General features: G+C 41.7%; 1 protein-coding gene across 1 annotated transcript in view; it reads right to left on the minus strand.

Annotated features, from left to right (window-relative positions):
• Positions 1-362: 362 nt before the first annotated feature.
• Positions 363-13,972, minus strand: part of SLC25A12 (solute carrier family 25 member 12) — a 106,851-nt gene continuing 93,241 nt past the window's right edge. Inside the window, exons 14-18 of the mRNA XM_047722159.1 lie at positions 7,251-7,391; positions 5,269-5,407; positions 2,547-2,705; positions 2,341-2,431; positions 363-1,060 (exon numbers count right to left, since the gene is read on the minus strand). Coding sequence (XP_047578115.1) covers positions 859-1,060; positions 2,341-2,431; positions 2,547-2,705; positions 5,269-5,407; positions 7,251-7,391 — 732 coding nt within the window. The 3' untranslated portion in view covers positions 363-858. The remainder of the gene's footprint in view (positions 1,061-2,340; positions 2,432-2,546; positions 2,706-5,268; positions 5,408-7,250; positions 7,392-13,972) is intronic.

A 13,972-nucleotide genomic window follows, 5' to 3' on the forward strand; every position in this document is an offset into this window, starting at 1 on the left:
CCATATGAAGAAAAATTGCCCAAGTATCCTTTAATCTTGAAAGCTAGGCCCTTGCCTTGCTGTGTCAGAGGAAAGCAAAGCTAAGTCAGTAATGCTGGAGACACCCCTGTTCCATACGCACACCGACAGGAGAGGAGCTAGTGAGGAAATGCCTTTCGACTGATGAACACAGGAGAATCTACACACATGTTAAACACAAATGGAAACACATCAGCACACACAATTCACTAGCCTGGTCCTCTGGCTTCCACTAGCATGCATCTTTTCCAAAGGATCTCTGATTCAGTGGTGTAAGCGCTTGGTCGTGTTATGCCTCCTATCAGCAAATAATTTTCATTCCAGAATGGAAAATGAACTGGGAATTAAATACATCCAATATTGATGCTTTATTTCCATAAGTCACCAATAAGAGAATGGATTTAATTTTAATACATTTATTTTTGTGTGACTCTTAATAAAACACTTTCAAAACATTCTGTACATTTCAAGCCACTTAGAACCGCAGTACATTCTATAAACGTGATTTGTTGGGATGAGGTGCCAGGATGTCTCTGTACAAAGATGTACAATATGTACAGTCACTATAAGTGCAAGCTGTGCAAAGCACTCTAGAACACTAATTCATGCCAAGGCTTAGAAAACATCTCAACACTTAACACTAAAGCTTGAAACTGCGTTGTTGCTTTTTCCTGGGCAAATGATTACTTTATAAACAAATATATGTATATGTCATATAGAAAGAAGAGTCTGACTCCTCAGCTCAGTCAGCACCATGCAACTGACTGGATACATTACAGGGCTGCTCTTCTAGGCTTCTCTCTCCAGGGCACCATTTGGCCACACTCAACAGCTGTCTCATCACTGAGCTGCCGCCGCCACTGCCTTTGACTGAACTACAGCAACACTAGGAGATTTAAATTTGGGGAGATAAAGGCCAAACTTGTTTTCAATGCCAGCGAAAGTGGCTGTGGCAAGTCTGTATCCACCGATGTGGTCGGGATTGGCAGGAGGAAGGTCTGCGATGCGTGATTTAGGTGTTGGTTCTGAGCCGGAGGGTTTGCTGTTGACAGGAAAAAGCCAATGGTTAGCATGCTCAAGACTGATGTGGGTGGCCCAGGAGCACAGAAGCACGTTTCCAGTCTCACCCAGGTGCCACAGAGAGGAGTGTTTGTCCGGCTACTTCCTCATCATCTATGCTAAATTTCTCATGATTTATAGCTGCTTTGAAAGCATCACATTTTTGATTTGGAAGAGATGGCCTCAATTTATAAATAGATCCACAGAGAACAGATCAGAAGAAAACACTCTTAAATAATAACACTTTCAGAGAAGTAGGATTGTGAGTGTTTTTCTCTTTTATGTTTTCCATATTTTCTGCACTAAGCATAAACTGGTCATAAAAAGTTTACATTTTTCTTTTATTTTGACATAGGTCAAAAGCTAATTTTTAAGTGGCAGACTCATGAACGCTATTACTAAATTTAAAGACACATAGATAAAATACTTACTTTTACACAATGTGAAAGCACAGAAAACCCTGGAGTTGTAAGATTCCTATTCTCATATCCTACTTTGTAGAAGTCCCTCTACTCCTTAGTTCAACAGCTACTTCCCTATTTGGCCTTTGAGCAAGGAAGGGAGGTTAAAGGTTTATGAGCTGAAGACCCAGATATGGGATTTGATCATCTCCTGAAAAGCTGATAACTGCTTGCTTTAGGTACAACCTTGCCCACCCAGCAGATTCAACAAGTAATTCCTTTTCTTTACAGCACAGGCTTCAAGTGGCCCAACTTCTGACCTTGATTTCACCAGTAATTATGTCCATAAGCCTAACCTCTCTCGAAAGTTTTTTTTTCTGTTAGCTCTAAGAACATCTACACTTAACTATAATAAATAAAAATAATGAAGTCTCACAGGTGTGGAAAGTCTTGATTGAGTCTTGGAAAGACTTGGAAAGAAAGTTTATAAAAGTGTTACTAATACAAATTTACATTATATCTGGTGAAAAGGCCATACATGAAATTCAAATAATTAGGACCTAAATCCATGAGGCTCTGTATTTGCTTACTTAAAAAAGACAACTTATTCACATAACATTTTAATTTGCTGCTTGCCTTCACTTCCCCCACACTTCCCCCAAGTCACTGCTTAACCCTGTGTATGATGTCCCCCGACCAAGGTCTTACTGCCCTCATACTTTAGCTTCTCAAGCCCACTAGTTCTGTAGGATTCTCTGCCGAACCCAGTTCTAAGAGTTCCAAAAAAGCCTCTGTAGGCCGAACAAAGACCTATTTTGGTAACGGTGCTTTCTTTTACAAGAAGTTGAAAAGCTACACTTACAGGCCTCCAAAATCAATGTAAAACCACCGCTGGAGAAGTTCATAGGTGACCAAGGTAACACCAAACTGGGGAGAAGATCGAAACACTCGAGCTGAAAAAGAGAAGGGAGTGGGGCTACTGAACATGACGGTGGCAAAGCCAATGGGTGAGTAATGGGAGCAGGTCCCTAACACCAGCTAGCCATTCTGTATGGCCGTAGCCCCTACCTGCAGTCCCCTTCCAAAATGCTGAGGGCCCCTCTTCCCGGAGTATCTTCCTGAAACAGTCAATGACGCCACTGTATGTCGTCTGGCCTGCACGGGCGGCCACTTGCAGTCTTGTCTTGATGACATCAGCGGGAGTCACCAGAGAAGCTGCAGGCACACCTTTCAGGAGAAAGGCACATTTAAGTCATCCAAAGTACCTTATAAAGAACAGAAATATTGCTAACATCTAACAATACAATTAGCAACTTTAACTGCTCTAACCAAAGTTTCTTAAACAGATGCCTGGGAACTCATGGAAAAAAGGATACATGAGCCTATTAGCTGCTTCCATGTGGAATAAAATTCTTTTTTCTTTCTGAATTAGGAAAATCACTCTAATTGCATGATCCCAAAGAACTATGAGAGGAAAAAACGCAGCAATATTACTAGGACAATTCCCAAGTATTCTCGTTTAGGTTTCAGTTATTTTACCTCCTTTTTTTTTTTTTTTTTTTTTTTTTTTGGTAAATAAGATACAAGTATTTTTATATATACTAAGAAATGAGGACACTGCCTGTTTAATAAAATGCTAAATGTAGTGGGGTTTTTTTGGCTGATTCTTGTCACCTTACTGTGCAAGGTGAAGGTCAATACTCATATCCCCTCACCTGTTTGAGGGGCTACCTCTAGAGTAGAGTGGGACTCTTTTCAGACATACTTACGTGACAGAAGTTATCACAACGGGAGCTGAGGAGGCCAGGCAACTAGTTAAGGAGCAATAGCGGAACTGATCATCAAAAGGCCTTATCATCTATCCCTTGTGCCTGAGCTCCCTGGGGTCATGCTGAGACTGATCAGCAGTGGGACACCCAAGAGAGATTTCATAACCACATCTTTGGCTTATAAAACAAAGCTGGGAACAAAGGAGCAAGATAACGTTCCTCAGAGGGATGATATTCAATTTGGCCTTAACACCACTGAATCCTCGTGGGGCAGATGGAACTGGCGGACGTGTGAGGGCCACTGTTGCAGGATGACACGATTCCTGCCCCTCTGCACGACCCTGTGCCATATTCCCATGGAACTAGGTAAATTGCCTGTCTTTGGAATGTTCTGAATTCTAAATGTTCCTAGGGCCTGCCAGCAAGGCTTTACTGGTAAAAATTAGAAAAAATCATCTCTCGTTCTGAAAACTGACATCAAGTATCTGTGGGCAAGAAGTTGGTGCTGCCAGTTCCATGGAAATGTTTACTTGGTTCCATCAACCGCTGGCAAAATGCCTGTCCACGATTGGACTGTTCTTTCGCTGTTTCTTTGTTTTGTTTTGTTTTGCTGCTGACTGGAAAGCACAGGCAAAAGCCTGGAGGGAAAATCTGCTGGCCCCATTTAAAAGTGGGAGTCTTTGGTGAGTACCAAAAAGGGGCTGCATGAGCACTCAGTGCCAACACGGAGCAGGTAGCTTTCCCGGCTTTCAGTCGACTCAAGTAACAAACGCCAGAGAACATGGGATTTGCTGGACCCCCAGGTAAGGGCTCAGAGCTCCTGGGGAGAGTTTCATAACCATCACAAGTCACTCCCTGTCATTGTGGGTGAGAACAAGAACATGGTTGGGCTCAACCCCCTCCGAACCCCACCATACACACTATGCTCTAGGAAGTGCTCAGGCTGTCGGGCTGTCTAGCCAGGGCAGCAGAGGAGGATGAATCCAGTGACAGCTACGCAGTACCATGAGCCCAGCCAGTCAGACCGACGCCAAGCATTTGGACACTACGCTTGAGTTTGTGTTCACCCTTCATGTTTCTATCCTGGACCAGCAGCAATGGGGAGCAAATACACGCCCTTTCCTTCCTCTGTCATTTCTGAGAGCTGGTGCAGCCAAGGACACCTGGTCCTCCCCTTCTATCCCAAGTCGGCTCCTTCAAGAGGAAGGCTAGGCCTGTGAGACCGAAAGGAAGCATCTTAGTACCTCCCTGCGTTTGTTACGCTTCTCTTTCAGATGGAATCTCTTTTGTGTCTACTTTGGGAGTTCAGACCAAATGAAGATCTTCATTTGTTCTGCTGACATTTGAGCTCTTATTATTACTACGCTGACCACAAAGGGAAAGCAAAAATGAAGATGAAACTCTTGCCCTCAAAAAGCTCCCAGCCTAGTACAGAAAACAAACTCATGCAAACAACTATTATAAAGAGAGTGTTAAGGGACAGAGAAGACAGGCCAACTGCTTGTAGTATTGCTTACTTGTATCTAAAGAGAACGATGGTAGAAGGAACATGGACGGTATCATGGAGAAAGTTCAATTTTGAGCCAATCATGTAGACTTCATCATGCAGAAATAGCAAGTGAGGCATGCTAGACCTGGGCATCACATGAGGTACAATGAAGCAACTGATCTGATGAAGAACTCTTCCACCTTAATGCTTAGCTTGGCTGTACTCAAGGTTTCAGGGGCACAGGAGGCTAAGAAGTGTGTTAATGATGAAAGCCCAATTTAGATGGGCAGATCTAATTTGGCTCTGAGTTGCTAAGCTGCATTACGCTGTTTATCCACATTATGCAAATGTAATTAACTCTCATCAGAATTACAGCACATCCCACAAAGGAGAAAAAGCAATCATATTTAAACTAAGTCAGATACAAACAATAACCCTTCCAGAAATAAAGGCGGACAGTACACAGACATTCTGCAAAGAGCATGGAGGGGGAGGATTCTTTGGTTTAAAAAAAAAAAGAAAAAGTAGTTACCTGCCATGGCTCCAGCTGCAAGGAGATTCACACCTCCCACGTGTCCATTTTCATCAGCCAGAAGCAGTTTGCAATGAGCATAAACAGGAAAATAGATTGCAGAGAAGGGAATGTCTCGGAGGAAACACGCTTTGGCACCCTGTCACAAGTGAGGAAATAGTACAAAACAGTTGTGTAAACAGGGCCATGAATGCCCACAAGGGATCCGGGGTGACAGGTCTTAGGTGTCCCCTCAAACAGCATGGGGACTGAGTGGAATGGAAATGGGAGGGGAAAGAGAGGGGCACAGGAAATGTACCTGGCTCAAAGTTTGAGAAAGGCCGGAGGACCCTGGAGACCTAGAGTTCGTTAACTGGGTAATGATGTTATCCTGACAACTAAGAATTTTCTGACATTTCCATACAGATTCAGATTTTAAGGTTAATAAAAAGTCAGTTCTCAAACCTCCAGGCTGCTTGTCCTGTGTGGCTTTGGTGGATGAGAGGGGGAGGCAAGATTGGGAACAGACCTGGAAACCTAATGTTGATAGCTTGATTCCAAAACAACCAGTGAAGGCTGCCCACAAAACTAACAATTTGTCCATTCAGTGCACACAGCGTAGGGCCTATGAACTACCAGTTGAGCTAGAGGCAGTGGCAATGAAAGAGAAAGATGACTATTCTAGGGAACGGGAAAAAGAAACCACCAACCTTCCCTCCTCAGTCCCTAAGACCTAGGTAGCAGAGGACTGTGGGGAACTGGGAAAAATTCTTTCAGCAGAAGTTTCCACTGGAATAGAAAGCCTCCCAGGAATAGCTTGCCTCAGCGACTGAGGAAAAATAAACACCTTCCTCGACGTGGTCAGTAGCCCAGCTATTCTCCTGCCCAGGGCTTGACCTAGCCAGCTGAAAACTCTATCTTCGGCCCTCGTTTCCCTACTGGTTCTGTTTTCAAAAGACAAACTCAAACATTAAAAAAAAAAAAAAAATCCAAGGATTCTCTGAGGATGATACAGACAAGAAATATTAATAAATTTAGCTCTCAAAGGGAATTCCAAAAAGGATGGAAATGGGGGGTAGAAGGGAGGAAATGTGTACAGAAGTCTCTCCAGATAGCCATCACAGGTCTGCAGGTGTCCCAAAAGCCCTGTACCTGTGTGATTCTAATCGAGAGAATTTCTAATTTCCAATTTGTAGCTACAGAAGCACTTTACACATTTCTACAGTGATAGATCTATAAATAACTCAGATGCTGTAGAAACAGTTATCTAATAGCAGCCAAATTTATGTATTCCCCCCTTCCGCCAGGCAAAAGAATGGAAAGAAATACTCTTCCTTGTTTAAGAACAATCATAGCTTCTGCTCCATTACATCTGATCTGTAATGATGGGAGTAAGTACACCTGCAGGGAAGGAATCTGTTGACTGGCATTTTGCTAAAGTACAGTACACTCTGTATTGTCTTTTTTTTTTTTCTTTTTAATGGAATTCATTATTGACAAATCCCACCACTTAACTTCTTAAAGACCTGAATTCTCCCAAACTCTACTACTGTTTCACTGTGGTCAAATTATTAAGACAAACAGAAGTTCCTACTGGGAAGATAACAATAGAGATAACTCAGACTCAAAATAAACACAGGACTATTTTGAAGACCTAAAACAGACCAAAGAGAACACCAAAGAAACTTCTCCCAAACCTGCCATCAAATCAAAGGCTGTGAGGCTAAAGTCAGCAGGTCTGCGGTGTGGGCCTCCCTCCCAGCTCCCTGCGGGCAGCTTCGTAAAGGCTGAAGGGACAACAGGAGAGTGTGTTTGTATATCCCACTGCCTCGCATAAAAGTCCTGATTTTGTCTTTTTGTCTGGTTTTATACTCAAGGGACTACCCTGCTGTACAAAATTGCTTTTCCACTTTGTGGGGAGAAGCCAGGTCTCCACATTCTTTTGCGTTCTATTGAGTACATGACAAGCTCTCTACTGAGATTGCCCGAGGGAATCTACTCACCTTATACAGACCGAAAAGGCCCAGGTCCCGGAGTACATTCAGGGCACTGACCCTGGGTCCTGTGGTGATCTCTCCAGCAACCTGCAGGCGAATCTTTACTATCTCCAGTGGATTAGTAAAGATGACTTGAGAGCCGCCAGCCTATAGGCAAGGGGGGAAGAGACAGAAGCAGATTTCCAAATCAGAGACCGACTGGAGTGTTACCAAGAAAAATCCAGAAAACCTCTACACAGCACTACTTTACTGCTCCCTCTTCCCAGGGGAATGAGAGTCCCACACTTCGGCCGATGCTAAAGGGGCTCACAGGGATGGTCCCAAACTCAGTTGCAAGCCAATCTATGTCTGGGTTTGTTTTGATTTGAAATGTCAAGGGTATTTCTCAAACCAGTCTTTCCAGAGTCAACCCAGCCTTATCCAAAATGGCAAAACTAATAAATGCATTTGGAAAACAAAGTGAAGCCAGATGAGGCAGAGGGGAGCTCCCCAATGAAAGGGAAAGAGATGGTAGAAGCCTGGTCGGTATCTTTCATAAGCTGTAAAATTTGGACCTATGAGGGTCACTTTTCTCTTAGCAAGCATCCACTTTAGCTCAGCCTCCTGCTTCTGCTTCCTCAGACTGTAAAGCAAATAACACAACTTTGCCCCACAGCCACAGAGGTGTCTTCAGAGGGGAAAAGGCTCCCCTGGCTCAAATTCTAAAATGTATTATACTGAGGAAAATTCCTGAGACAGATACATAACTAAAGGAGAGAATTTAGAAAGACACGTTGAGTGCCAAGACAAAACCAGAAAAGCTCTGCTGGGAAATGGAACATCTAGTTACCATGAGTATAAGACTGGCAAACCAAAGCACACTCCACAATGGTGGTGAGTGACAGGGATTTGAATTTGGATAATGAGGGTGTATTTGCATCTGAAATCTGTTAACTAGTGTGGTGGGGGGGGAGAAGAATGTTTAACAAAACTGCTACCATTTTTTTTTCTTTTAGTTTTTGCAAGAAAAAAATGTGTTTGTATGGGTGTGTGTATATGTGATATATAAAAATAAAATTTTAAAGCATAAATATAGGGGCAGGTGGGTGGCTCAGTCAGTTAAGCCTATGCCTTCAGCTCAGGGCATAATCTCAGGGTCCCTGGGATCGAGCCCCCCCCCCCCCCCCCGCCCCCGAAGCTCCCTGCGTAGAGGGGAGTCTGCTTCTCCCTCTCCCTCTGCCTCCTCCCTCTGCTAGTGGCTCTGTGTCTGTCTCTCTCTTAAATAATAAATAAAATCTTTTTAAAAGATACAACATAAATATAAATATAAAAAATATATATGTACAAATATAAAATATAAAAATAAATATAAATAAATATAAAAAACTATAAATATATATAAATATATATGTATATATATATAAATATATATGTGTGTATATGTGTGTATATGTATATCTCCACGAAGTGAAAAAAATCTCATTTGCATCTCCATCCGAACTGCAGCTGTTCATAGGACACAAGCATAACCATAGTCATATAATCCTACTGTATAACCATAACTTCACTGCAATAGCGCGGCACATGTGAAACAGGAACTAGGAAAGGCCTCACTGGGGCACTCTAATTCCACAGGTATAGAAATACTGCAAATGATACCCGTGAAACTCCCGTGCAGCATTCAATGACACTTCAACTCTCTACCTTCACCCACATTCCTGTCCATGTTTCTAAAACCCACAGTCCTTCCAGTCCTACTTCCAAGGGGTAGCAAGTCTCAGTCCATTCTCCCAACTGGCTGGGAGCCACAAACCCCTCAATTCTTCCTGCTCCAATCCTGACCCCTTACTCCTCTGGACCCCAACGTCCACAAGTGCCAACACTGCAGCAAGATTCCTTTCCACTCTGTGGGAAGCCTGCTGTCCTAGATTCCCCAGGGCCCTGATCCCCCTTTTGTCCACCACGCATGAGGGTGCAGCAATTTGCTATCTCTCTCTGGGTTTCCTGCCACTCCCAACTCCACACTCCATGCCCCTGGCACACAAGCCCTTGAATGACAACTGACCCAATTTTACATGTTGATTTGCCTGTGTTTCCCTGCCTTAATCTACTGCCCTGCAGGGAGGAGGAAGCATTTCAGTGTTTCAACCTAAGCAAACAATACTCTCAAAAGGATTGCTGAGTGAAAAATTGTTAAAATGATAATCCAAGTAATTGCTCCCATAGCTAGTATTAAAGACCAGACCAATTGAAAAAGTTCACTACTTCCCTGAAACATCTTGTTTAAATAATGGTTGCAAAGACCATCTTTGGGAAAATGCACCTAATGTTCTAAACTAAAGAAGATTTAAAAAAAAAAAAAAAAGGACAGAAACACAAATTTTGATTATAATCCACAAACTGTGCCACCACAAGATGATGTCAAAACTTGTATGCCATTCATTAATTATGGACATCATGTTTAAACAAATACAAAGTTCTTCTATGTTTTTAATCACTGGAGAAGTATAACATCCCACAGAGCAGGAGTACTCCAGCTGGCAGTTCCCCACCCCACAGCTCCGCCTCCCCTCCAAGCCAGGCCATTTGGGAAATCATGGTCAGTTGACTGAGATCTGGGTTCCTTTAACAGTTCACGTTTCCTTCTGAGTGTGACATGTAACATCTAACACATTAGCTGCTGTATGCTTTGAAGATCTGTTACCTAGAATGTGTACTAAGTCCTGAGAATGTAATGGATGTAAGGACCAAACTAAACTGATTTGCATTTATATATACATCTGACAAGTGAGCATGTAAACAAAAAAGCAATGACACTATAGCAAGGCACACATTTATGAGTGTGTTTCACACTAATGAGCTCTATTTGAAGGAAGAAAATGTCTAGCAATTGCGTAGTCTGTATATGCCTTAAAAGTTCATATTTTAAAAAACTTGGGGCGCCTGGGTGGCTCAGTGGGTTAAAGCCTCTGCCTTCAGCTCTGGTCATGATCCCAGGGTCCTGGGATCGAGCCCCACATCGGGCTCTCTCCTCAGCAGGGAGTCTGCTTCTTCCTCTCTCTCTCTCTGCCTGCCTCTCTGCCTACTTGTGATCTCTGTCAAATAAATAAATTAAATCTTTAAAAACAAACAAACAAACAAACAAACTTTATGATAGGCCAGGAATATGTAGGCCAATAGTATCCAGAAACATTGAATAATTTTAGAAAAAATAAAGATTGTTATTTAAGTTGTCTAAAACTTTGGATATTTCCTAACACCTGAAGGGAAACATCCAGGCCAAATATACACTCTCCTTTCCTAAAATCTGAGATTGACCACTATTTCACACATGTTAAATTGGAGACAGTGGGATGGGGGAAGGAAATCTGCAATTAATTCAACTGCTCTAGTAAGAATTCTAGTGACACAGAACAAGGATTATGTTTTGTAACATTCTTAACTGTTTCCTCTCTGATAAACAAATACAGGAAAATAGCATTTCTCTTCTATTTTAAGGCTCTACTGATTGTGATATTATTACATTAAAAACAGCTTTTCACAGAGAAAAACACAGTAAGCATAATCAATGAATATAATGAATTTCAGAAGTATTAAATTGTGAAATAAAAATATGGTAATTTTCAATGGAAAAAAGTATTTGTATTTTTAAAAATACACTAATATGTTTGCTGTTCTACAAATATGCAAGGATGTTTGCTACTTTAAAGAACAAAACTGGGGCGCCTGGGTGGCTCAGTGGGTTAAGCCGCTGCCTTCGGCTCAGGTCATGATCTCAGAGTCCTGGGATCGAGCCCCGCATCGGGCTCTCTGCTCAGCAGGGAGCCTGCTTCCTCCTCTCTCTCTGCCTGCTTCTCTGCCTGCTTGTGATCTCTCTGTCAAATAAATAAATAAAATCTTTAAAAAAAACAAAACAAAACAAAACAAAACTAAACAAAAAAATGTAAATGCCCAATAAGGACATAGTTAAATAGAAACAATTATAAGCTCTTAAGCAATAAGATCTGGTAATAAAATTATGTCCAACATAAAATATAGGTATGCACTGATCAAAATTAGTTTATTGAAATTAGAATGGCTTAGGCATGAAAATATTGGTTGCCTTCTGGAAAGAGCAATGAGTACCTGAAAGAATTTTTAAAGCATAACCTATTGTTCCTTTTAAATTCTGAATCGTGAAATGTATTAACTACTCAAAAGCAAGAAAAAAAAACAACAAAAAACAACCAAAAAATGAGAAACAGAACTTGTCTTAGAAACAATGGCTTCTTTTATAGATAGACCCTCTCTCACATTCTTGCCCATGATAAATTTCATAATTTATATACATTAAATGCATCTTAAAAACTAGTCAGCACTAGTTATCTGCTGATCTGAATCTTTAAACAGGCTTACCCATCTATGTAGATATGAACATCAAATAAATCTAAGCAAATATAGCCCGTGATCTGAAATAATAAAGATATATAAAATTTCAATTAAATCATGATGATACACAGCTCTATACTCGTAAATGGACTTGGTCTACTTTGACATCCTGATGCTTATAATAGGTAATACCAATCCATTCAGCAGGATCTCACCAGATCACCAAAATTAGCTTCTAAACTTCTAATGGTGAAATCTCCTTCTTCACATCTGCTACTTATTCTTATAAAGAGAGGCAGACAATAATATTAAAACTTTTAGAGGCTTTCATTTTTCATTACTATGTTGTTTCTTTGTTCTAAAAATGAATTACAAATGACACAATAATAGAGAACAAATCTCATTTTAAATGAAAGTGATCTACAGATAACAGAAATGGAAAGAATGTAAACACTTCCATTTAATCTTGTGTCACATAATTATTTTTTTAATGAGAAAACAAACCAACTAAAGTGGATGGTAAAAATTAGGAGAAAAAGGATGTAATACAGAGAAGTCACCGGGCCTCTGATGTGCCTGAGGCCAAAGGGTTGCACACAGGATTAGGCCTGTCCAACCTCCTGCCCTTAAAATCCTACCCGAGGGGCAGAGTCCACAAAGAGGCAAGGGGCTTGGCCCTGCTTATGCCCAGTCTCCTGTTTATTTTCTTCTTTGATCTGTTTTCTCCTGTCCTTTGGAACTATTTCCCTCCAACCACAATCAGAACAATTCACTATAAAGTCTTCCCTTATAGAGACTGATGAAAAATCTAACTTCAATTTAAGGCCACACCAGGAACTTGAACAAAATATGTGCATTTAAAAAAAATCAAGCTAATGGGGCGCCTGGGTGGCTCAGTGGGTTAAAGCCTCTGCTTTCAGCTCAGGTCACGATCCCAGGGTCCTGGGATCGAGCCACACATCGGGTCCTCTGCTCAGGGGGGAGCCTGCTTCCCCCTCCCACCCCCCGCCTGTCTCTCTGCCTACTTGTGATCTCTGTCAAATAAATAAAATCTTTATTTTTTTTTTTTTTTTTTTTTTTTTTTTTTTAAAGATTTTTAATTTTTTTATTTTATTTGACAGATAAAGATCACAAGTAGGCAGAGAGGCAGGCAGAGAGAGAGAGAGAGGAGGAAGCAGGCTCCCTGCCGAGCAGAGAGCCCGATGCGGGGCTCGATCCCAGGACCCTGGGATCATGACCTGAGCCGAAGGCAGAGGCTTTAATCCACTGAGCCACCCAGGCGCCCCTAAATAAAATCTTTAAAAAAAAAAAATCAAGCTAATAAAAGTCACACAAGTAGCTGTCACCAGGACTGACTGAAGAAGAATAGGAACAGTGACTCTGTCTCACATCAACTAAACATTCTTAGATAGTTTATAAAGCCATGGGGAATGCAATGGTTCTTTCTAAATAGCCTAGGATCACGAAATCAACTGCAGTTTGCTCTCTGCTGAGTCACTGATCTATGCCAGGGTGTTAGGGTATGAATGAATAAAACCACGCATAGCCCTAACTAGAGTAAGGGAAGTCAAAACCTCTGCGTACCTATCACATAAATATATACGGACTCTGCACTTGTTCGCCTATATATGTGTGCTCACGTAAGTATGCAAGCATCAAGCGGGGAGCACACTGATCCCTGCCAGGGAAGTTGGAGATACTATTTCCAACAACTCTTCAGAGATATGCAGACTCACTTTGCTGAGGAAGACCCAGCGTAATGGCTGGTCAATGACGAATCCTGGCCCTAGACTTAGTCAATGCTCCAACTAATGCGGGGACCTCTTGCTGCACCTATGGGTGTGGACACCCATAGGCCGAAGGGAGGAAGCATGGAAGAACAGAAAGATTCTAGGTTTGTTGACCTATGCTGTCTTTCACTTTGTAACCTTGGACAGGTCATAACTGTCCCAGTACTTGGTTTCCTAATATGACAACAGGGATCCCAACAACTGGCCCTATGTACCTTACAGAGCTCTGCGACGCCAGAGTTAGAGCACCATGCAGACTGAAAGCAAGCTCTCAAGGGAACGGATGTATTCATCAGGAGCTATGTTTACACAGGGCTAAGAATATCTGCAACACGATACAATTACACTAGCCCTTTGCTGAGCACTAAATATGTTCTGAGTTAAAAGACTTCTACCCATTCAGAAGTATACACCCTCTGAAAGAGGAGAATGTGATCAGGCAGGTATGGGTTCTGGTTAGACTTTAAACAGAAAAACAGGTACGTACCAATGGGACATTTTAAAAATACATATAGATTGGTTTATTTAGACTAATAAACTTTCTGCTTTTTTGACTTAGAAAGACCTTACATTTTTTTTTTCCCTTTTAAG

The sequence above is a fragment of the Lutra lutra genome, chromosome 3 (genome assembly GCF_902655055.1).
Source record: "Lutra lutra chromosome 3, mLutLut1.2, whole genome shotgun sequence".
NCBI classification, from domain to species: domain Eukaryota; kingdom Metazoa; phylum Chordata; class Mammalia; order Carnivora; family Mustelidae; genus Lutra; species Lutra lutra.